The following is a 22,932-nucleotide window of genomic DNA, read 5'->3' as shown; positions in this document are numbered from 1 at the left end:
AAATTTCTTTAGAATATTTGTACACCAACCTTCAGAAAAAATTATCCCAGAGACGTTTACAATATAGTTTAAGACTTTAAAACAACAATAGCAAAACGAAATACAACAGAACATTGTGTGGCTATTCCCTCCCCCCCACAGGTGGAATAAATGAAGACAACGGACACAGAGTTTTAGGTTAATGGGCGAAAATGGCCACAACTTTATTGATTACAGGAAAGAAGGGTATTGGCTTTAGGCATTGGCCCTAACCGACTATCCGGTCTGACCGGGAAGGGTTAAACACCAACAGGGGGAGCCACCCGAGATGCATATCCCTAGGCGCTCCCCGAGGGGTTACCGCTCGGGGGCGCGCTTTAGGCCCTAGCCTCCGTAGGTTTCGGACGAGGCGTCGCCCCTCGGGGTCCTTTAACGAACTACCCTTCAAGCATTGAGGGAGGTGATGGCGTTCCTCCCCCCCAACCTCATCTGCATGATAATACCCCGGCCAATGCCTACCGCCAAAACCGAGGGAGTTGTGACAATTTGCTACGAGGTAGGCGAAAAAACCAAGTGGCTCACAAAACCAGCCAATTAGCCAAATGGAAAAACTCCTACCAGGCCCCTTGCGGCGACCAGCCGAAGCCCATAGCAAGGTCAGTGGCAAAACCTAAAGGGCGGGTGGGTGGGAAACCGCGTCGTCTCCAGGGAAGAAAGGGGGCGAGCCAGGGGCTGCCCTGACCTTAAGTGGCCCCTACGAAGGCCCGCCCCTGCCGCCAGCCGATTGGCTGGCGCCACAGGGTATGCTAATTGGGGGAATCCCTGTCCCTCGCGAGGCTGACACCAGCCTCGCGAGAGCGAGTGTGGGCGGGGTCGTGATCCCACAACCCCCCCTCCTCCTGAAGATCGGAAGGGGCATTGTGTGGCTATTCCCTCCCCCCCACAGGTGGAATAAATGAAGACAACGGACACAGAGTTTTAGGTTAATGGGCGAAAATGGCCACAACTTTATTGATTACAGGAAAGAAGGGTATTGGCTTTAGGCATTGGCCCTAACCGACTATCCGGTCTGACCGGGAAGGGTTAAACACCAACAGGGGGAGCCACCCGAGATGCATATCCCTAGGCGCTCCCCGAGGGGTTACCGCTCGGGGGCGCGCTTTAGGCCCTAGCCTCCGTAGGTTTCGGACGAGGCGTCGCCCCTCGGGGTCCTTTAACGAACTACCCTTCAAGCATTGAGGGAGGTGATGGCGTTCCTCCCCCCCAACCTCATCTGCATGATAATACCCCGGCCAATGCCTACCGCCACCGAGCCGCAAGCCGGCTCGCCGCCAATACCCTCAGACCTGTAACCAATCCCTAACGCCTTGAAAAGTATCTGCCAACCAAATATCATTGCCAGCATCAGATAGATGCACGCCATCCCTGCGATAAAGCATTTCCTTGTCAAACCGTATGCATGGGTGCTGAATGACCCGACCGCCCCATGCGGCCACTCTACGAGCCACCGTGCACTCCACAATCATCCTAGCTTTGTTCACAGCCACGGGTTTCTCTGCATCCCGCCAACATCGCCTTTCCAGCAAAGATGACCAAATTATTGTAATGTTTTCATAACCTGGTGCCTAAGGTCACTTTCACACAACCTGTTTATTAAGCATTCATCCTGATGTGTTTGCACAAAGGTTGAGCAGAGGTGACGGCTATTTACTGAGCATTCATTCTTATTTGTTTCCGGGGAAGATAGATGATGTTGCATTAAGCAAATGTTATCTCACACTTTCCAGTGCCTTTCCCCATCACATTCCTTACTGCAAAAAGGCTGGGGGGTGAGTTTCGGGGGGGGCAGGTCTGTTGTGCAAGAGCTCCAAATAAACCTGAATTGCATGACCTGCATTTGCTGGTAACTGAATCCCACCTAAAAATGGTGACATTCTGGAAGCACCCAAAGTGACCAGATACAGTGGTACCTCTAGATACGAACAGGATCTGTTCCGGAGCCCCGTTCGCATCTAGAAGCAAACGTAAACTAGCGATGGCACGTCTGCGCACACACGCATTGCTTTTCGCCGCTTCTGCGCATGCATGTGACGTCATTTTGAGCGTCTGCGCATGCGGCAAAACCTGGAAGTAACGTTACTTCCCGGTTGCCGCAGAGCGCAACTCAAACGCACTCAACTCGAAGCGTATTCAACCCGAGGTATGACTGTATACTTCTTTGGGGAAGGTGTTGGTTGCTACCTGCCTTCCCTCCAGTATCTGGGGCACCTGAAGAAACAGCTTAGCTAAAGATTTGGGCAGGTTGGCATGGGAGCAGGTGGTCCTTAAGGAGTATGGACAACTCAATTGACATTTGTTCCAATTCAGTAGTGAACAGCATGTTTTCCTGGGGAAATTGTTGGGGCGGGCACACACGCAAAACTGCCCAGACCCAGGCCTCTGAATCACAGACCTGTGCCTAGAAATCGCAGCACAAATGGAAATGTGGATGAGCTTCTGCTTCTCAAGTTAGCCAGAGCCTCGCTATCCTCTGGAGCCAAGACCCACATCTGGAACATAAGACTGGCCAGCTAACGAGAATATCCAGGACTTCAGTGGAATAGGAGTTCCATCGACTTGGGCTGCTGCTCCTGCTAATCTGGGGAGCCTTCCTTAAACAGCTCGCTGCCACAAGAGAAGGGAGGTGTTCGCACAGAGTTCACCACTAGCTTAGTCTGCCCACAACAGTAGCATAAAGATCTGGCGCTCTTAAGCAGTGGCATGAGGAAGCCTTCTTTTTAGACCCGCAAGACTTTTGCTGAGCTCTTTGACTTTTGCTGAACCATAAAAAACTTTAAGAGTTGGAAGGAACCCGGGGAAACATCTCGGCTAAGCTCCTTCTCCCCAAGACAGGATGTCCTGGACATAAAGCAGCCATGACAGATTCGTGTCCAACCTTGTCTTAAAAAGCTCTAGGGAAAGACATGCTGCAACTTCCTCGTGCACTGCCAAAGTGTTTGTAGTTTCCTGGAGTTCATGGTAGAGCTTCTCCTGTGCAGCCCTTTGCTCCTTCCAACTAGATTAAATGGGGCAAAGTAATGTGCATTGCACAGTAAATTATGCAATTTATAAATTATACAATTTATACAATACATAAATTTATAAATTATACAATTTATAAATTATTCAATTTATAGGTTACAGAATTCATTTTTTTTCTCCATGCAGAATTTGGATTATATTGCCTGAAAATTATGGTTTTTATCCAGCATTAATCTGGCTCATAGAGACCATGTCTATATCTGTGTTGGGAAGGCTCAGAATGCTCTTCTCTAGAATACCTGCCCTTTTAATGTCGTGGAAGGAGGGATCATGGATTTGTTTCTGTTCTTATTTTTATTATGTGTTTTGTTTTGTTTTTTGTGTTGTACTTTTGTGTTGTGAACCGCTCTGAGATCTATGGGTATACAAATTTAATAGACAATAGTAACATAATAAATTAAGGTTTTCAAAAGGTGAAAATCCGGACACAAAAGTTGACCTTTTTTTTTTTTTTTTTTTTTGCAAAGTTGTTGAGTCTGCCAACTGGCATGCTGATACGGTCACCCACAAAGCCACTCACCGGGAAGAGGGATACCTGAAGAATCCGCAGCCCTGGAGGGAGCCAGGTAACTGCTCCCTCCAGACAAAGCCATGCAGGGCAAACTCAGCTCAGCAATTCACACAGCCTGGATCCCTGCCAGCACTCGAGTCATGATTACTTCCTTAGTTAGATCAGGAGAGAAATGGCTGCAAAGTCTATTGCAATTGTAGCTTTATCATTGGGCACTAGCTGCACAGTGAAGACACTCCACACTTCTAAGGTCTGCCAGCAAGAGACTTTAGGGCTGCAATTCAACAGACCCCTACCCTTGGGCTGGGGTGTTGCGGGGGGGGGGGAGGTTGGTGGTAGAGGCCTTGTTTTTATTATTGATATTAATCTTTTGGATCTTTATTTTGGATCTTACGATATATGTAGAAATTGTGCAATTTGGTTGTGTATTTTTTGATGTTTTATTTATTATTTATAACTTCTTATGCTATCTTGTAATTATGTAGTTTCCCATGTTTTGAGCTGCCTTGAGCATGGCTTGAACTATGGAAAAGTGGCCTACAAATTAAATGATGTATATATGTATGCATCTGGGAGTAAGTCCCATTGAAGTCAGGATTGCACTGCAAACCTCTTGAACCACATTAGAATTAAACACACTGTTTTTTTCTTCCCACCTTGCCTGCTGATAAAAGGTAAGCCATTTCCAAATATCAGATGGGGAAACTGAATAATATAAAGGACTAGCTCAGAGGTCACACTGGACAACTCTGCTATAGCAAGGCTGCAGAGCACACACTGTGGGATGTAACATCACTCAAGCAGTCAAATACAACATTTCCTGTTTGCCCAGAGTGGACACACAGGGGAATGTTGCTCCAGCCAGAAGGACTAACTGTCACACCTGGTCTGGAGCGTCCTCCCCCTGTGTGTGACCAGGTAGATGGGTGTGACCCTGGCAGACCTTACAAAAGGGCCAGTCATGCAGCCATCTCTCTCTCTCTCTTGATCCCTTCTCTCCATTTTGCCTTTTGCTGTCTGCTGGCTCTCAGCCAGCAGCACATGGGCTCATCCCTCACAGAGGATGAACCCACACTTTTCTCTGCAACTGTAACTGCAAGATAATGCCTGCCTTCAGGACTATACTGTGAACTGAATGTAAGTAATGATCATTACTTTTAAAAGAAGACTGTTGTGTCATTACTGTTTTTAAGAGGGAACTAAATAGGAAATTTACCAGGAACAATCCAATCTGGACAAGCCAGACTGGACTGCTCAAGTTATACGATTCCAATGAATCTATCAACTGACTTCCAGAAATGTGCAAGGGAATGTGCTCTGCTACTAGCTCATTAGTGTGAATGAAGAAAGATAATATTTAATCAATATATCCTCTCCTGCTATCCACAACACTTCCCCCGCAACTCTGTCTTCTAACATTTCACTGCCTCCCCCTCAGCCCTTACCACCTGAGGCAGCCACCTCTCTCTGTCTAATGGTAGAGCCAGCCCTGTTAGGGATTGAGTATGTCTCCTGTGTGAGGGCACCAAAAAGCTGCACAATATGGAAATATTATTATTATTATGGGGCAAGGCACGTGGAAAGTGTAGGATAATAACACTTGCTTTGAGGCAGCATCCTCTAACCCCCCAACATACATATCAGAATGGATGCTCATTCATTGTCTAATCTTCCTGCAAACAAGTCTGGATGAACTTTCCACAAAGAGGCTGCCTGGAAGCGCCCAAAGAGGCCTTCCCAGGGCAGGGGGGCAGGGAGGCTAAAGAGACATGGCTTAAAGAGGAGTGGGGCGGGGTGATAAGACCATTCGCGCTCGCAGGACATTTTTGTTCCACTTCTGCTGGGTGCAAGGTCCAGTGCAGCAAAACAGGTGATTTCAGGCTATTATTTCAATCCCTCACCCCCGTTTTGCTGCTGGATGACAGAGGCAGCCTTAGCTCCTGGGCACCACCTTGTGCTTGGGATGCTGCTATTGCTCTGCCAAGCATTAGGAAGTGACTGGACTGGGTGTAATCATATTGTTGTGCAGCCGCCGCCACTGTGCCTCAGCAGGGTGAATACAAAAGACACATGCTCATCCCACTATTGTGGCTTATCCAGAACTCAATAAACAAATTCCCCCAGAGTTATCTCGGGGACTGGACCAGGACATCAGGTAAACTAACCACACAGAGGTGTTCATGTATGGGTGGGTGTGGATATAGAGAGATATGCCTGCATGCACACATGATCATGCCAGCAGTCTGTCTAATGCGTTCATCCGCAGCTGTCAAACTCCATGTCACTTTTGTTCTGGCTTGGAAGGTGAGGCAGGGGGTAGGGAGAGCTGCTGTACAGAAAAGCTGAATGCACTCCACACCCGCTGTCAAGCACAATAAGGAAGGACTCCTTAGATGTGGAAATTGCTCTACATAGGGCAATGCAAAGCATCGTCATTGCATGACAACCGTCAGCTGAAGCAGCGGCGTTGGGCTTCATCTCTGAACAGCTGCTTTTAAGGACTTTGCTGGAAAGCACTCCATCAGCAAAATGAGGTGAATGTAACACAAGGGGCAGCTGAGGCGGGGAGGGAAATTGGCCAGGCACGTGCCTAATAGCAGGCTGGAGAACTCTGCTGCAGAGATTTATAAGGGCATGAGGCCCAGGCAGAGGAATTATTGGAAGGGGTGGTGTGTGTGGGGGGGGTGCGAGTGCGAGTGCCTGGCGAGGAATGAGGGGCAACTGAGGGCAAGGCTAAAGAAATGCTTTCCAGCAGAAAGGCAAAAGAATTAGGTGGCTGTGTCTGTTATCTAGGTGGAGAAGTTGTGGGAGTTTTCCTAGAGCTTGGGAGATGTTCTGTGTGGAGAAAGGTTGTGGGAGACAACTTTGGCAGAGGGAACTGGTCCTCATCAGAATGTGTCAAAGTGTACCAGAGTGTGCCTCCTTAGGAGAAGTAAAAGAAAAGAAAAGAAAAGATTTTCTCTGAAGGAATCTCTCTGAAGGTCTCTCCAAAGAGAAACAGATCAGATACAAAACCTGAAGCCCAAACAGCAGCTAATGGGCACCACCAATCTGTGTCTCACTGGTAATGCACAGTAGAAAAACAAAACACACAACACCATTGCACGAGTGCTTCCTTGTTTCCCCACTGTTATGAATAGCAGCCAAGTAAGCAGAAAAATCACACGCAATCACGCCAAATCACATTTTCTTCTGGAAAACTCAGGTTGGTGGCACTTGTGCCACTGTTTCCCCATAAGCATATAGCTTGAGCTTTGCTCTCCTTAAGGTCAGAAGGATGCAACCCAACAGAGTTACTAAGGCTTCTGCTAAAGGAAGTAACTCAGTGGGAAATAAATGGGACCTCTCATTCCCTCCATGGCGGTGCCATTTCCGGGCCCAGACTGAAGCTCAGTCCTGCCTGAAGTTTGGGCACCAGGTGAAGTAGGGAGAAAGTCCAATGGAGCCAACATGGAGCGAGCCGTCAGGTCCTCCTGCACAAGACTCACTGAAATTAAGGGGAGCTGCTGCTGCGGATTATTATTATTATTATTACTACTACTAAATTTTGCATGTTTTACTATGTTTTTATATGTGCTGTAAGCTGCCCAGAGTGGCTGGAGAAATCCAGCAAGATGGGCTGGGTATTATTATTATTATTATTATTATTATTATTATTATTATTATCATCACACCCTTCATCCAAAGATCATAGGGTGGTTCACATCATCAACAAAAAACAGTTATACTGTATTGATAATTTAACATTAATCACTTTGAATTTCTTTTTAAAGAAAATTAAAACCAGGCATATCAGCATGATCTGTATATCTTTCATCCGTCTGACCTCACAGCCTGTACACATCAGGAATGGAGAACCTGAGGGTGGCCCTCCAAGTGTTATTGGACTAGAATTCCCATCAGGTTCAGCCGGCACAGCCAATGATCAGGGCTGAAGGAGTCCAGCAACAGTTTCTCATGCTCTGCTGTACAAGAGGGGTGATATGATAGCCATGTTCAAATATATAAAAGGATGTCACATAGAGGAGGGAGAAAGGTTGTTTTCTGCTGCTCCAGAGAAGCGGACAGGGAGCAATGGATCCAAACTACAAGAAAGAAGATTCCACCTAAACATTAGGAAGAACTTCCTGACAGTAAGAGCTGTTTGACAGTGGAATTTGCTGCCAAGGAGTGTGGTGGAGTCTCCTTCTTTGTCAGGAGTGCTCTGATGGTGTTTCCTGCTTGGCAGGGGGTTGGACTCGATGGCCCTTGTGGTCTCTTCCAACTCTATGATTCTATGATTCTAGAATCTCACACCCCTTACAAGATTAGCTCCAGACCATATAAAAGATCCACCAACCCCTGCCCAGAGCCTGAGTCTGAAGAGCTACACCTCCCTATCAGTCACCTTTGGATCTTTCTGGCCCTGTTCTAGGCTCATGATGCTCAAAGGCCACAGAGGTCCCCTCAACGAATGCCAAAGGTTAGACAGACTTAGTCAAGGTACCCAAGAAACCGAGAAGGATCTCATTCCCCATGAAGCAACTGTTAATACCTCCAGTACGACTGCCAATGCCTCTTTAGGGAGACCCACTTCCTACTAAGAAGTTTGGTCTATATGTGCATTACTGTTTGGCCAAGCACCAGGAAATAAATGGAAGACAGTAGTCCAGTATCTAATCGATCAGATGGGACTTAAGATTCATAGCCTAACCTGTCTTGAATCGCTCCATACCTCATTCATCATCCCGACAAGTCAGTGGAGTAGGTTACATTTATCTAATGGAAGCACAAAGAAAGTGACTTGCTCAGAGGTACCAAATGAGCATAGCTGAGTAGGTCTTCTTGGTCCTGCAGGAAGGGTCCTGGCTCTGTTGCTGAGCTGTACTTAGTTGAGTTTGCATCAAAGGCCATTCTCATTCTTTTCCTCCCACCAGGATGCCCCTGCCTGCTGACTGTGGATGTTTCTGCTAAACTCATCTTCCCATCACTATAAACACATTCCATGAACGTCCGTTCACTGGCTCCCTGTCAAGCTCCATATCAGCTTCATCTTTCTAGCTCTTGCTTTTAATTCTCCCACACTCTCTGCTCCTGACTTTGGGTAAATTGACACAGTCAGAAAAAAAGAGCATGGTGCAAAAATCCTAGGACTACACAACAGCAGGATGAGCGTAAGAACCTATTTTTGGTTTAAAGGCAACCAAGGCCACCACCTTGCTGAAGCGAAGCAGGTCTACCTGGATGGGTGACCATCTGTGAACCACAAGACAGCCCCCTTGGGTTTCATGTGGTGCAATTGCGAGGTATGAATTTAGTAAAGTAGATAAAGTAAGAAGAGCCTTGGTGCATCAGTCCCAGCAGTTGAGCCTTCCACAATCTGGTGCCCTTCAGGTGTTGATAGAGGATGCTATCTGATTGTTGGCCATGCTGGCTGGGGCTAGTGGCAACGGGCAGTCCAAAACATCTGGAAGGTCCCATGCAGGAGAAGGCTGCAGGGTCCAACTAGGGCCAGCAACTACTCTTCCATTGAGGTTCCATTTAGTGACCTACCATGGCTTATCCACTGACAGACTGTCCTCTATAAAATTTGTCTCACTCATAGAATAAAAAAAATTGTGGAGTTGGGAGGGACTTTGAGGGCCATCTAGTCCAACCCCCTGCAATGAAGGAATCCTGCCTACAGCTGTCCTTGAGTGGGCTAGAACCACTAACCTTCTGGTTAGCAGCCAGGTGCACTGACCCATTGTGCCACATATTTTGAGGTCATCTAAGCTAATGCCCCCCCCCAAATCTTGTGACAGTGAATTCCATACAACCTTCTCAGTGGTGCCGCCCCCACCTATAGATCTCTCTCCCTCTGAGTTACAGCTGGCGTCGACTTAGATGAGCTTTTCACCGCTAGCTGAAAGGGACATTTCTTTGTTCCACAATATGCGGGGTGTTAATGCTGGAGCCTGGTGCAACTTGCCTGTTTTAGTGGCTGCTGATACTGTGAATAGATGTTTTGTGTTTTAATCGAAGGGGCTGCATTTTCACCATTTGTTATTTACTCCATACTGGAATCACTTGTAACTATAAAGGGGGTGGATAACACACATTAGTAAGTAAATAATTTTTAAAATAATACAAAATGCAGGCCTTTTTTGCAACCGGAACTTGTTCTGGCCCCTCTCAGAGGGTGGCCACCTTTGCCATTCTAAGAAACGAGGGCGGTGTTCAGGGTGAGTTTCGGTACCTCATTTTCTAAGAAAAATGAATAAACTGACAAGACTGGCCTCAAAGATGTTTAGATACTTTCTACAGCCCATCCTTCCCACTGCTGTTCTGGGGACTGGAAGACCTGCCAGGAGGGAGGAGTATAGCAGGGTTGCCATATTCCAAGCATCAAAGAGATGCGAACTGGGGATACTCCCGACTGGGCTTAGGGGCCAGCTCTCGTGCCTAGAAGTCGTCAGCTGATGACCTCTACGCCCCCTGCTATATTTTCAACTTTCTATTATGCACTGGCAATGATAATGCAGTTTATGGCATTATCCAAAAGGCCTAGAAGTCTCAGCATAGCTGGGCTGAAGCCTTCAGAGGGAAGCGTGGTCCTGCTTTGAATGTGTGCCTGGTAGAATAAGGGAGTGAGAGTGAGCCGTGCAGCAACAAAGCTCCCCTCCTCCCCTCTGTGCTCAGGGGAAACAGCTGGCATCATGCCAGTGGGCTGATCCCAGCTACCAAAGGGAAAAATAAAACTCAACTCCAAGTAACCTCTCTGGCGAAAGCAGGTTTTATACAGCCAGCTGGGCTGCTGTCCAGCAGGATCCACAGAAGAGAGGGGAGAAGGAGAGGAGGAGCTCCAGGCCAAGGGCTCACAGGAGGATCACTGTGGAAGGCACAGCTGGAGGAGTGGGAGAAACTGTCAGGGGCAGCCCTGCTTTGTGACATGGGACAAGGAGAAGTCCCAAGAAGAGGTGGCCCTCCCACAATGGCCCAGGGAACATATCTGCCATGTATGGACGGGCAAATCTCACAACTTCAGTTTCTCTTACTTTCTCATTTATTTTTTCAATTTTAAATTCAGCTATATACATTTCCACATCAGTTTGTATTAAACACGGGGGAAAGACCTCATGAAAATTCACCATGAATGGCTCCTAATATACAAATTTTTGCATACATTTTTGCTTTGTGCACATATTTTTGCAAAACTATTTCCTCTAGTTGAAGGCATTTTTAATGTTATTTCCCCCAATACATGCATTTTTGTGTACATATTACATATTACATATGCACATGCATTTTATACGTATCTAGTGGGCTGGAAAACTGCATTGCAAAATTCAGGGAAATGTGAATTTCAAAAGAGGACTGTGTTTTGGTTCAAAAAGTGCACACTACGTAGCTTTGCCTTTAAATGTGACGTGAATCATTTCCCACCCCCTCCCCATTTGGGTGCCTCTAAGGGAGTCAGAGTGGGAGACAGAAGACCTTTGTGGCACAGTCCAGTGGTTCGTTCTCCCATTCAAATCCTACTGAAATGAACGAGGGCGGCTGCCCTTGAGCATCTCCCAATCGTTTCAGTGGGGCTTGCACAAGACAATTTCCCACTGAACTGCATTGGGGAGATGGGGGCTCTTTGGGTTCTCCCATCTTCCAAATGTTACAGGCCAGACTTGGAAAGAGGCAAATTGTTTCACAAAAGCTATAATTGTCTCCTGTCACATTCTTTTGGCATTTTAAAAATGCTAATCGGAAGCCTCTCCAACTCCCTCCCACCGCCTTTCTATAAATACTGGGGGGGGGGGGCGCTTGCCAATGGGGGATAGAGCACGGAAGATTCTGCAACCTCAGGAATAAAAGTAAGATTATTATTTTTTAAGTGTGTGTATGAGGAAGAATACTGGAAGGATAATCATAACAGGAAGATTTCAAATGGAAATAAGACTCCATGGCTTCTGGCATCCTGCAGCATGGAAGGCACTTCTATCAGCAACTGGTTAACCCTCAAAAGCTTTTGGTTTTGCCTCTGAAAAGGTGCATTCCTGCTTTTGCAGAGCAGAAAATTGTGTGCTTGTGTGTAGAAACTTTGGAGAACCATTTCAAATTTGGGTGGGAGGAAGATTTCAAGGGTAGGAGCAACATTCTCCGCAAAGTTTAAACATCTATTATTGGATCTAGTCAATAATAAACTGCAGAAAAAGAGTATATTATAAGAGAGTCACACGTTAATGAAGCTTTCTAAGAGCATGTATTATGGGAACTCTGTCAAACTTCATGATAACTACAGCATTATAATCAGCTAAAGTCAACAACTGAAATTTAGTTATAGGGGGCTGAAAATGTGCCTGGAGCAGCATGGCAACTGGGGATGGGCTACTTTAACCTTTCCCTCCAGGCTATTTTCCTGAGCAAAATTCCTCTCCTCCCCACTGCTTTTTCATTCATGAAAGGAAAGATATGGGGTTCCCTCCCTTTTTGCCTTATAGATAGAAAAGTAATGGGGGGAGGGCTGATTCTGAGGGGATAAATGGCCCAAGGGAGAAAAGAAGCGCTCAGATTTGCAGCACCTCGCAGCTGCATTTCAGGGTCACACAAGACATGAAGCTGTTAAATGCGTCACTTAGAAGGAAATCAGGGATATAAAAATATATAATAACTGGTGTGAGCCCCTTCCCCAAACACACAAAATTTTCAACAATGCAACTATAATCCTAAGAAAAATCAATCCCATGCTGCTATTAGTCTCGGAGGGGGAAATTCAGAAAGGGAAATTATCTCAAACCTTCCTAACCTGCAACTCTGGTCCCTAAGAAGATTTCCTGCTTGCTCCTATTCTTATTCACCCCTAATGCGCTGCCAAGGGATCCTTACTGCCATGTCCAGTTTGTGCCGCAATTAAAAGAGAAATATTCACATTGGCCAGTATCTCATCTCATCTGAGGCTTACAGTGTAGATTAGAGCCATTCAAGCTGGACAGAAATATAGATGATCTCGAGGAATAATTTATATGTTGTCTAAAATGCAGGTCTAAATACTTCTCAAAAAGAAGATTTCCAAACCACGGAGGAGATTTAGGATCCCTCTAGATGGGTGTTTGTTGGGAGGTGTACTGTGTCATTGACACAAGAACAGAGTATTAGTGGTGGATTTAAACAGGACAGTCTACACACCATTCACCTTTATTAGCCGCTCTGCAATGCCTCCCCAATGCTACTGCGTCACTGCTGTCCAGAAGGGCACTCTGCCGCAAAAGCGGGGCACCCCACCCCAATATTTGCGGTATTAAAAGTTACAGGATTTCAGTGAGAAGTTACAGGGCATGCACTGGCGGGAAATGAAGCAGGATGTCCACCCTGGAGCTTTTGCAGGTACAAACTGTATTGAAAGCAGGATAACATGTAACCATCCTGATATCATCATGAGCACAAAACTTCATGAATGCACAATAAAAAGGCACCGGGAGCTGAGCTGAGAAGAGAACTCGGGAGTCCAGGCCCCTAGCAGAGCACTGCTGAGGAATGAATGCAAATTATGGGGAGCCAGGAGGTGGCAAGTCACTTTTCAGACCATTATCTCATTACATAAGGAAGTCATTCACCCCTCTGTGCCTGTGGAAAGGAGATAAAATACTTAATGCCTGTTCAAAGCTGTCAGGATTATACAAAGCTAAGTAGAGTTATTATCCTGCTTTAACCTCTGGAACTGCCCTAACTTTTCAAAAGACAGAAAGGAAACTTAGGGTCTGTTTGGACCTTACTCACCTCACCCCACAATCCTTCCATGAGGCAAGGTGAGGAGGTCTCCTCAGAAATGGATTTTGAGGGCATTTAAGGGCAGGGTGGAGGACAGACATACCTGATCCCGAAGAGAACAGACTTCTGGAAGGATATATATATTCCATGCAATAAAAACATACCCCCAACTTCTCATTGGTTGGGCTACTTCTCTTAAACTGACTGACCTATAGAAGAATAGCTAGCACTGGCATGTTATTGTCAGGGCCATTGCAGAAATGCAGTGTTCCACTTCAGCTCTGTCCAAGAAGGAAGGGCTTCATGTACTTGAGTATTAATGAGCAGCCCTTTCCCTCACAGTAACAGAAGTAGACAGTCCACTGCAAAAGTCTAAGAATGCCCTAGAACAACTATTATGCTTAACATTTCCCGACAAGCTAATAATTGAGGCACAGCAACTGTGTGTTGTGGGGGGCAGGGCTTTAGAGCAACGGGGCGGCAGGTACAGACAGGAGCCTTAGTGAAAGGCCAGGATGCTCATGTTCATGTTGTTTTGTAGCCATTAATTGGCCAGGCACTGCTAAGCATACAAGTGACTGGTTTCACCTGCAGCTCCATTTGGGGTCAGGCAAAAGAAGAAGTAGATGTGCCAATGAGCTGAGACCATTTGGCAAGACTTTTTGTCTCAGGGTAGGTGAGATAAAGTGGACAGGAATGGAGAGAAAAGGAGGGAAGCTTACTCTTTGATAATAACACACACACAAAAGATCTTCAGTCACTCGACAGCCCTCATTAGCTGAACTGGCACGTGGAAACAAGCAGGAGTCACTGAGAGGGGATAAACTGTAAGGTTGTGGTCCTGTATACTTTGGAAGAAGCCCACTGAATCATAGAACATGGAATGTTGGAAGGGACCCCAAGGGATCTCTAGTCCAATGCAGGAATCTCAGCTAAAGCATCCATGACAGATGGTCATCCAACCTCCAAGGAAGGAGAGTCCACAACCTCCCGAGGGAGACCGTTCCACTGCCAAATAGCTTTCACAGTAAACATGCACAAGACCGGGCTGAAAATCAGTGCCTCCTTTTGTAAGTGAGGGTCACAAGGCCTTATTCAAACCAACTCTCAAAGCCCTCTAGTTCTCTCCCTCCTCTGGGCCTGGCCTTGATCTCCTGAGGCCCTTGTGAGCTCTCATGCTGGCTTGGGTGGGAGTGAGCAGGATGGGGTGGAAGCAGCCTGTGCGCAGAGGAAGCCATGGGAGTTCATCTCACCCCTCTGCTTCCGCTTCCCTTTGCTGGGACTTGAACTCTTGACCCCAGGAATGGATGGCTGAATGCCTTTCCTCTCCCAAGCAATGTGCAAAGGAAAAGGCAATCTTTGGAAATTTCTGCCCCACCTCCCAAAGAAGGAAATGGGCCCCATGAAGAGCGGCAAGTTTCAGAAAGGAGATGAGGTCTCTGTGTAGTTACAGATGATTTGGGGTTTCTCATCTGTGCCACTCCCTTCCAGCAACTGTTCCCCATCAGATCTGCTGCTTAAGTCGGCTCCCACAAGAGGACACGTGTGGAAATGTGGAGATGAGCAATGCTTTAAATATCCAAGGGATGCATAGAATGCAGCACTTCCTATGAGCCATAAGCTAATCTAGCAACCCTAAAGTTGTAGCTTCTGCTCAGGTCCTCCGTAAAGCTGCCAAGTGCCCTTTTAGTTTCCCCGAACAGGAATAACATCAACACCTTCAGAAACACACATAGCCCCTGGCAGCCCTGTCCCTTTTCACTTCAATCTGTCTATCAGATCTGTAGGACTAGGAGCCTTCAAGCAAACCTTTTGGCTAGGAAATTCCGGCGTGCACACAACCACCACCTACCGCACTATCAAGAAACTATGGAAGACACCCCCCTCCCTGCAAATGTTTCTTACACCAGCTGGTATTTCTCCCCGTCTCCATGCTTCTCTGTTCATACATCAGGGATGGTGGTCTTGGCATGGCCGGTGCCACAACTGGTGTGTGGGCTGCTGTCTCCAGCACCAAACACCACCAGCTGGGCAGTCCACCATGATGACCAGTCCTGAGAAGGCCTTAAGGAGGAGGTCTTAATCATGCAATGTCCCCTTTCCTGAGGGAGGGAAATGGCGTGAGATGGGCTTCTGTGGAGGAGACCCTGGCTCACACGTTCTTGGGAGGGGAAAGTAGTGATGGGGGGCTGCCTCCACCACCACCCAGACTCACGCTCTCTCCTCCTCAGGGCACATCCAGACTGGTGTTTCTCGCAGGCGGGTGCGGCAAGATATCACTTACACATGAATAATGCCTTTGGCATGGACCATCCACACTTCATACGGCTTTATCTGTTGTTCTGTGCTGATTTCCCCGTGTTCCTGCATTCTTGCACCTACACTTTAATGCAGTCCATGCCATTGTCTGTGTTCCCATCTTCTCCCATATCCTCTCTGAGTGCAGGATGCCATGACACCCTACTTTTATTTTTGCACCTTTGAAGTTCTTATGCTCAGGCTGTGACTGTTGTGCTGAGCCATAGCTTGTTTCCACAACAGGATGCCACAGTATTTGGCATCAGCAGGAAGTATGTGGGAGGGGTTATATCACACAGAGGCAGATAGAGCACATTTATGCACATTGCCAAGGCACTCCTGCACTACTACAAGCAGAGCATTTGTTGTATAGAAAAAGGTATGGATTTCAGCAGGAAACTACGGTGCGTGCACTAAGTGCACCTGATTGCCCCCAAACTGCCCCAAACCTTTCGCAGGTGGAAATGGAATGGGAAACGTTATTGTGTATAACTTGCCCCGATAGCATCCTGAGCACAAATCATGATGAACACAGCAAGGACATCTGGAGGGGCCCTGAGACGTATGTTCTGATGAGGGCAAGGATTTGCCACTGCATGTAGAATGCAGTCTAAGGCACCATTCAAATGCTCTGGTGTGCACGTGCAACGACATGATTCTCACAGCATTACTGCTGGACTGTCATCACGGCACACTATGATTGAGGATAGTATGCTCATTTCATGGTGATTGGATTGAAAAGTTAGTACAGGAGCTGGAGAAGGGAGACAGGCTGGCAAGCAAGAGATTATGGCAGCAGTCTCTGCATAGGGAACAGCCTCTGGGCTAAATCCTCTAAATTCCATTATCCTAACACTTTTTACACTACAGATCTGCTCCTGCAGCAGCTGCCAGAGATTTGGGTGGCCTTGTAACTTTTTAAGAAACTGTTTTTGGGGCCATGTGTGCCTTCCACCTCTGCCCGTTCTCTTTTCCTTCTGCTCCCTTTTCTGATGTTCCTCTGGAGTACTCCCACCTTCCAGCCTTCCTTTCCGAGTCCTCTGTGCTTCCTTAGGCTTGCTGAAATTGGAGTCTGTGCCTCCTGTTTTCCTAAACTCTTACTACTACTGCCCCACAGTAGAGGATCCTCTGCCTGTTCCACTCACAGCCCGGCAACATGATAGACACTGGGTTGGTGAAGCCAGTCAATGTCAGAGATGACGTTATCATCAGTCCCACCACCAACTCCCTCAGTGCATCACAATATGATGCCCGTGGTATCAGTTTTAAGTTGCACCATGTTCTCAAGAAGAGGTGGCAAGAATACACAGAGGAATTATACCAGAAAGATATGGATGGCTCATACACCCCAGGTAGTGTGGTTGCTGACCTTGAGCCAGACATCCTGGAGAGTGAAGTCAAATGGGCCTTAGAAAGCACTGCAAATAACAAGGCCAGTGGAAGTGATGATATTCCATCTGAACTATTTAAAATTTTAAAAGATGATGCTGTTAAGGTGCTACAGTCAATATGCCAGCAAGTTTGGAAAACTCAGCAGTGGCCAGAGGATTGGAGAAGATCAGTCTACATCCCAATCCCAAAGAAGGGCAGTGCCAAAGAATGCTCCAACTACCGCACAATTGCACTCATTTCACACGCTAGCAAGGTTATGCTTAAATTTCTACAAGGCAGGCTTAAGCAGTATGTGGACCGAGAACTCCCAGAAGTGCAAGCTGGATTTCGAAGGGGCAGAGGAACCAGAGACCAAATTGCAAACATGCGCTGGATTATGGAGAAAGCTAGAGAGTTCCAGAAAGACATCTACTTCTGCTTCATTGACTATGCAAAAGCCTTTGACTGTGTCGACCACAGCAAACTATGGCAAGTTCTTAAAGAAATGGGAGTGCCTGATCACCTCATCTGTCTCCTGAGAAATCTCTATGTGGGACAAGAAGCTACAGTTAGAACTGGATATGGAACAACTCATTGGTTCAAAATTGGGAAAGGAGTACGACAAGGCTGTATATTGTCTCCCTGCTTATTTAACTTATATGCAGAATTCATCATGCGAAAGGCTGCGCTGGATGAATCCCAAGCCAGAATTAAGATTGCCGGAAGAAATATCAACAACCTCAGATATGCAGATGACACAACCTTGATGGCAGAAAGTGAGGAGGAATTAAAGAACCTTTTAATGAGGGTGAAAGAGGAGAGCGCAAAATATGGTCTGAAGCTCAACATCAAAAAAACAAAGATCATGGCCACTGGGCCCATCACCTCCTGGCAAATAGAAGGGGAAGAAATGGAGGCAGTGAGAGATTTTACTTTCTTGGGCTCCATGAACACTGCAGATGGTGACAGCAGTCACGAAATTAAAAGACGCCTGCTCCTTGGGAGAAAGGCGATGGCAAACCTAGACAGCGTCTTAAAAAGCAGAGACATCACCTTGCCAACAAAGGTCCGTATAGTTAAAGCCATGGTTTTCCCAGTAGTGATGTATGGAAGTGAGAGCTGGACCATCAAGAAGGCTGATCGCCGAAGAATTGATGCTTTTGAATTATGGTGCTGGAGGAGACTCTTGAGAGTCCCATGGACTGCAAGAAGATCAAACCTATCCATTCTTAAGGAAATCAGCCCTGAGTGCTCACTGGAAGGACAGATCCTGAAGCTGAGGCTCCAATACTTTGGCCACCTCATGAGAAGAGAAGACTCCCTGGAAAAGACCCTGATGTTGGGAGAAGGGGACGACAGAGGACGAGATGGTTGGACAGTGTTCTCGAAGCTACAAACATGAGTCTGACCAAACTGCGGGAGGCAGTGGAAGACAGGAGTGCCTGGCGTCCTCTGGTCTAAACAACGTGGTCTGAAATAGACACTCCTGCCCCCCCTTCTTTTTTTCCAAAGCACACATTTCTCAACATGCAGACACTCTGTTTGGACAGGGGAAGCTAGGAAGGATCTGGCATTCTAATCGGGAAAAGGCTGTGAGCAGAGTGGAAGCACTGGGAGAGAGAGAAAAAGAGAAGGGGACTTCCCAGATAACAGCATGTTTCAGTGCATGGCCATGTTTCTGATTTAGCATCAAGCATCCCCTGGAAACATTCAGGTCTGAGTATGGCGGGCACTTGCAATAATTAGTGCCTCCAGAGACATCTAGCCACACTTCTTTCAGGATCTCTTCAGCAAGTCACCCTCCCTCCCGTTCTTACTGAACAAGGGCAAACTCACCGTCCTCTGGCTGTGGTGTCAGGAAAGGAACGCACAACAGCTACCAAATTGTGATGGTGCTGTGAGACATGGCAGAGGGACCTGCACAATTCTGGCAGCTGCAAAAGAAAAGGATGCGTCAGTTGTGAAGTTGCCGGGGAGGTGGGTTGAGATGGTTACTTATGGGGAGAAGGAGGAGACGGAGTGGGTGGGTGAACAGCTCCAGTGAACATCTGCAGGCTTTGCAGGCTGTGCTTGCAAGCTTCCCATAAACCAGGGCAGGGAACCTCAGGCCTCTCTAGCTGGCCCTCTGAACTCTCCCTGAGACATGTCCTTCCTCAGGCCACACCCCTCACCCCTCCACAAGTTCTTGTGGAGCCTGATGTCTGCTCAGCTGCATGGTGACAGCAAGCAACATGGAGCCAACCTGATGCTCGGTGCAGCTCTTATGTCCTTTGCTCACTAGCTCTCAGCTGATATTAAACTAGCCTGAGTTTCTCCCTGTTGCACAGCTACATCCCTCTAACCAACAGCTGGTATGAAATCCTGGGGACTCTTTCCCTTTAAGGGTGTTCAGGGCCAGACTGCAGCTGGAAGGGGGCGTTGGAGATCTGATCTGGAGCAGTCTCAGCACAGTGCCTGCCTCCACCCAGCAGGCTGCTGCGACCCCAGCCTAGCCAAGCATGTCAGCTCCAGACAGAAGCATACAAATGCCAGCAGCTCTGTCAGGCTCTGCAGGGAATTGCCGAACCAAAGCTCGAGCCAGAGGTTCATTAAGCCTTGCAATTAATTAAGCAGCTGAATGGAAGATGCTGCTGGCTGTGTTGCAGAAAGAGGCAGAGGACAAGCCTGAATCAGCAGGGCTCCAATGGAGGGGAACCCTATTGCTGCAGCAGGTTTCTGAAGACAAGAAGAAGGTACACGTGGATTGTAGGAAGAAGCAGTGCCGATGGGCAGGGACTCTCCAGTATTGCACATTGAAAAGCTCTGCTCTTGCTGCTGCTGCTGCTGCTGCTGTTATCCACAACCAGGACAATGTGTAGACCCCCAACATGAAAACCAATCTTCCAAAATCTAAGCCCCAAATAAATCATGTATCTTGAGGAAATATGCATACACTTCCTTATATTGTATCACTTATTCAGATTGCTTGACCCACATTTGTTTTCCCCATCCCCAAAAAGTAGAATTATTTTAAGCCAAAGATTAGAAGAATGGAAGAGTGTGGATATTGTGAATGGGCACAGCAGCAGAAATCACGAAAAAGAAACCACCAAACATTCCACTCCTGTTCTGTATACTCAAAGTTATTATTATTCAAGAACATGTAGGCACCAAAAGAACAGGTAATAGAGAACAAGTAATGCAGACTTACAGAATAAAATAATAACAGCAAACTCAAACTCTGAAGGTGCAGAATTTTTAGTAGTAAATTCTTCCTCCTAAGGCTATAGTATTAATATGCTGCCATTGTGTCTTCAGCCACAACTGGTGGAACCAGGCATGCGGCATCCTTTCCTCAGGGCTGTGTTTTCTTGAACAGCAAACAGAAATAATGGCAATGTGTAGCACCCAGCAAAAATTCATTACATATGTGTGGTGTGTTGGGGGTGGGGGGAAACCACCATCCACACAATGTGTTTCAGTGCATACATGGTGAGGTAACATGAGATTTTTATATTGGATTTTCTTCCCTTAATAGATTATCTGTGGATCAGGAAGATTTGAATTAATTGGGAGTAAGGGCCAGCTGCCAGTTGGATGAGGATGTTGTGTGGAAGCTGCAATAAAACTGAGACACAAGCAGTTTTGGATTTGCAGACCTGGCCCACCCAAGGGGCAGAGTGATGCACATGCCTCAGGCGACAGAAGTGCAAGAGGGGGCAGGGGAGCAGGAAGAGGACATTCCCATTTCAAACAGGAACAGGCATTAAACATCCTGTGTGGACAAGACTGCTAACTAAAGTGGATTATAATTTTCATTCCATTTGAGAAAAAACAACAGGGAGTCTGTGCAAGAGAGAATCTGTCTCCTTTCCCACACTTGGGCAGGAAAATTGGATTATGAGCTTAAACCAATGATATTTTAGTTGTGCATTGTGACTGAAATCTGCCAATCCCATCCTGCCCTGACAGGAAAGACTGGCAACTCTTTTACTGCTCCTTTGTCTTTGACAGCAGCCTGGCAGACAGAAATTCAGCAGGTGAAGCTTTTCTGGACATGGGAAAGTCTGACATGGAAATGTCAAAGACACACAAGCAGAGTCAGCAAAAAAGGGGAGGCAACTCTGTTCACAGGTGTACTAACTGGAGAGGTCACTACCTTTTCTGACCAGTCCTGGATGCCTTCAAACAGCACCAGCAGCAGTTGCTGAAGCCCTGTCTGGGGATGCTTCCGCAGGTTCTTGTCCAGGCCAAGCCGGCAGAGCAACACGAGGAGGGCCAAGCGCTGGCCGTCAGGGTAGGAGTGCGGATGGGATGCCACACACAATGTCAGGAACTAGGAAGGAAAGGAGAAACCCAAACAGTGTCAGGAGGATGTGGCAGGATGAGAATGAGGCAGGGGGTCTTCCTCAAGCCTGACCCACCAGGAAAATCTTAAGAAGAGCTTCCCAGAGGTTCTCCAACACCAGTTGGATAAGGCATACAGATTAATTTGGCACACATTCATGGCTAGCCGGCAGGCAGGAATCCAAGCTCCCAGATCAACCCTACTTCTAACTGCAACCTGCCACAGCACAGTGATCAGCGTTGCCTGAAGCACTGAGCACTGGCTCGGGACCCAGCAAGATCCATGTCTGAGGACCACCTCTAATGTGAATTTGTGCCACTATCTCTCACTATTAGTTCCCCTCTATAATGTGGAAAGAACAAGTCACCTAACACAACAAAGACAGAGAAGCACTTTGTAGATTAGAAGTGCCAGATGGGTGAAACAGTCTAGCAGCAATACAGACGATAATACTGTGTTTTTAGAGCAATAGCCTGGAGATGGGGAGTCTCCCAGTGCATTTTCAGGGGGGCTATGAGAACGCAACACAGAACATGCCAAGGAAGCCAGACACAGGGCTTGTCCACACTTACTTTTAGTCCCACTCTTTGCAGGCACAGGTCCTTGCTTTACCAAGCGTTGGTTTTTTGCCCCAAATTCTCCCTGCAAAACCCCACTCTTTAAAGCTGAATCCGAGCAAATGTCAATTTGGGCTTTCCATGGATTGGCATTTGCTCTGATTGAGCTTTAAAGAGCAGGTTTTCGTGAAGCAATAAAACACAGTGCTCAGATACGGAACTTAAAAGTGCAGACCATGCCTGGAAAGAGCAGAGGAAAAGTAAGTGCGAATAAGTCTGAAGTCCTATCTGTAGAAGTCAGCTTCAGACTGATTATTAAGGGGCTCCTTTGCTGGTCTCCTTGTAGTTTCTACCCAGGACTAAGGAACCTTTTTCAGCCTAAGGGCTGCATTATCTCTTTCTCTCTCTTTATATATAATTTCTCCCCCCACCACGTATATACAATATTAATTTGAGAGAACAAAAGAGAAGTAATAAAAAAGTATAATAATGGAAACTTGTAGTACATATTGCTTTCTTGATCTACATAAAGTCTCTATATAATTATACAGAAATGCATTATCATATACCTAATAAAATGTGTGGATTTGCTTTTTCCTGTACTTTATTACACCAATACATTATAAATGCACTCCATTTTTCTATAAAACAATAATAAGATTGCCTGCCTGCTCTGACTTTGACTAAGTAAGTTAATTTGATCATATTTACAATGTCCCACACTGATTATCCAACAAAGGGGCCCTTATTTCCCCCCAATTATGACTTATGGTTATATGAGCATATGCATAATAAACTAAAAACCAGTCTTTTATCATCCGTTATAACATGGTCTTTAATATATCCACAAAGGATAACCAATGGATCTACTAAAAGTGTATGCAGTGGTACCTCGGGTTACAGACGCTTCAGGTTACAGACTCCGCTAACCCAGAAATAGTACCTCGGGTTAAGAACTTTGCTTCAAGATGAGAACAGAAATCAGCTGAAGGCTCCATTAGCTAAAGTGGTGCTTCAGGTTAAGAACAATTTCAGGTTAAGAATGGACCTCCAGAACGAATTAAGTTCTTAACCCGAGGTACCACTGT

General features: G+C 46.6%; 1 protein-coding gene across 1 annotated transcript in view; it reads right to left on the bottom strand.

Moving 5' to 3' along the window:
* Positions 1-22,932, bottom strand: part of FAM178B (family with sequence similarity 178 member B) — a gene marked incomplete at its 3' end in the record, with an annotated part of 184,565 nt that overhangs the window by 61,985 nt on the left and 99,648 nt on the right. Inside the window, exons 12-13 of the mRNA XM_081871480.1 lie at positions 21,099-21,275; positions 18,797-18,894 (exon numbers count right to left, since the gene is read on the bottom strand). Of these exons, the coding sequence (XP_081727606.1) occupies positions 18,797-18,894; positions 21,099-21,275 (275 nt within the window). The remainder of the gene's footprint in view (positions 1-18,796; positions 18,895-21,098; positions 21,276-22,932) is intronic.

Source organism: Podarcis erhardii (assembly GCF_964252035.2).
Source record: "Podarcis erhardii genome assembly, chromosome: 7".
Classification (NCBI taxonomy): Eukaryota; Metazoa; Chordata; class Lepidosauria; order Squamata; family Lacertidae; genus Podarcis; species Podarcis erhardii.
The sequence above is the reverse complement of the archived record's forward strand: the minus strand, read 5'-3'. Positions and strand labels throughout refer to the sequence as shown.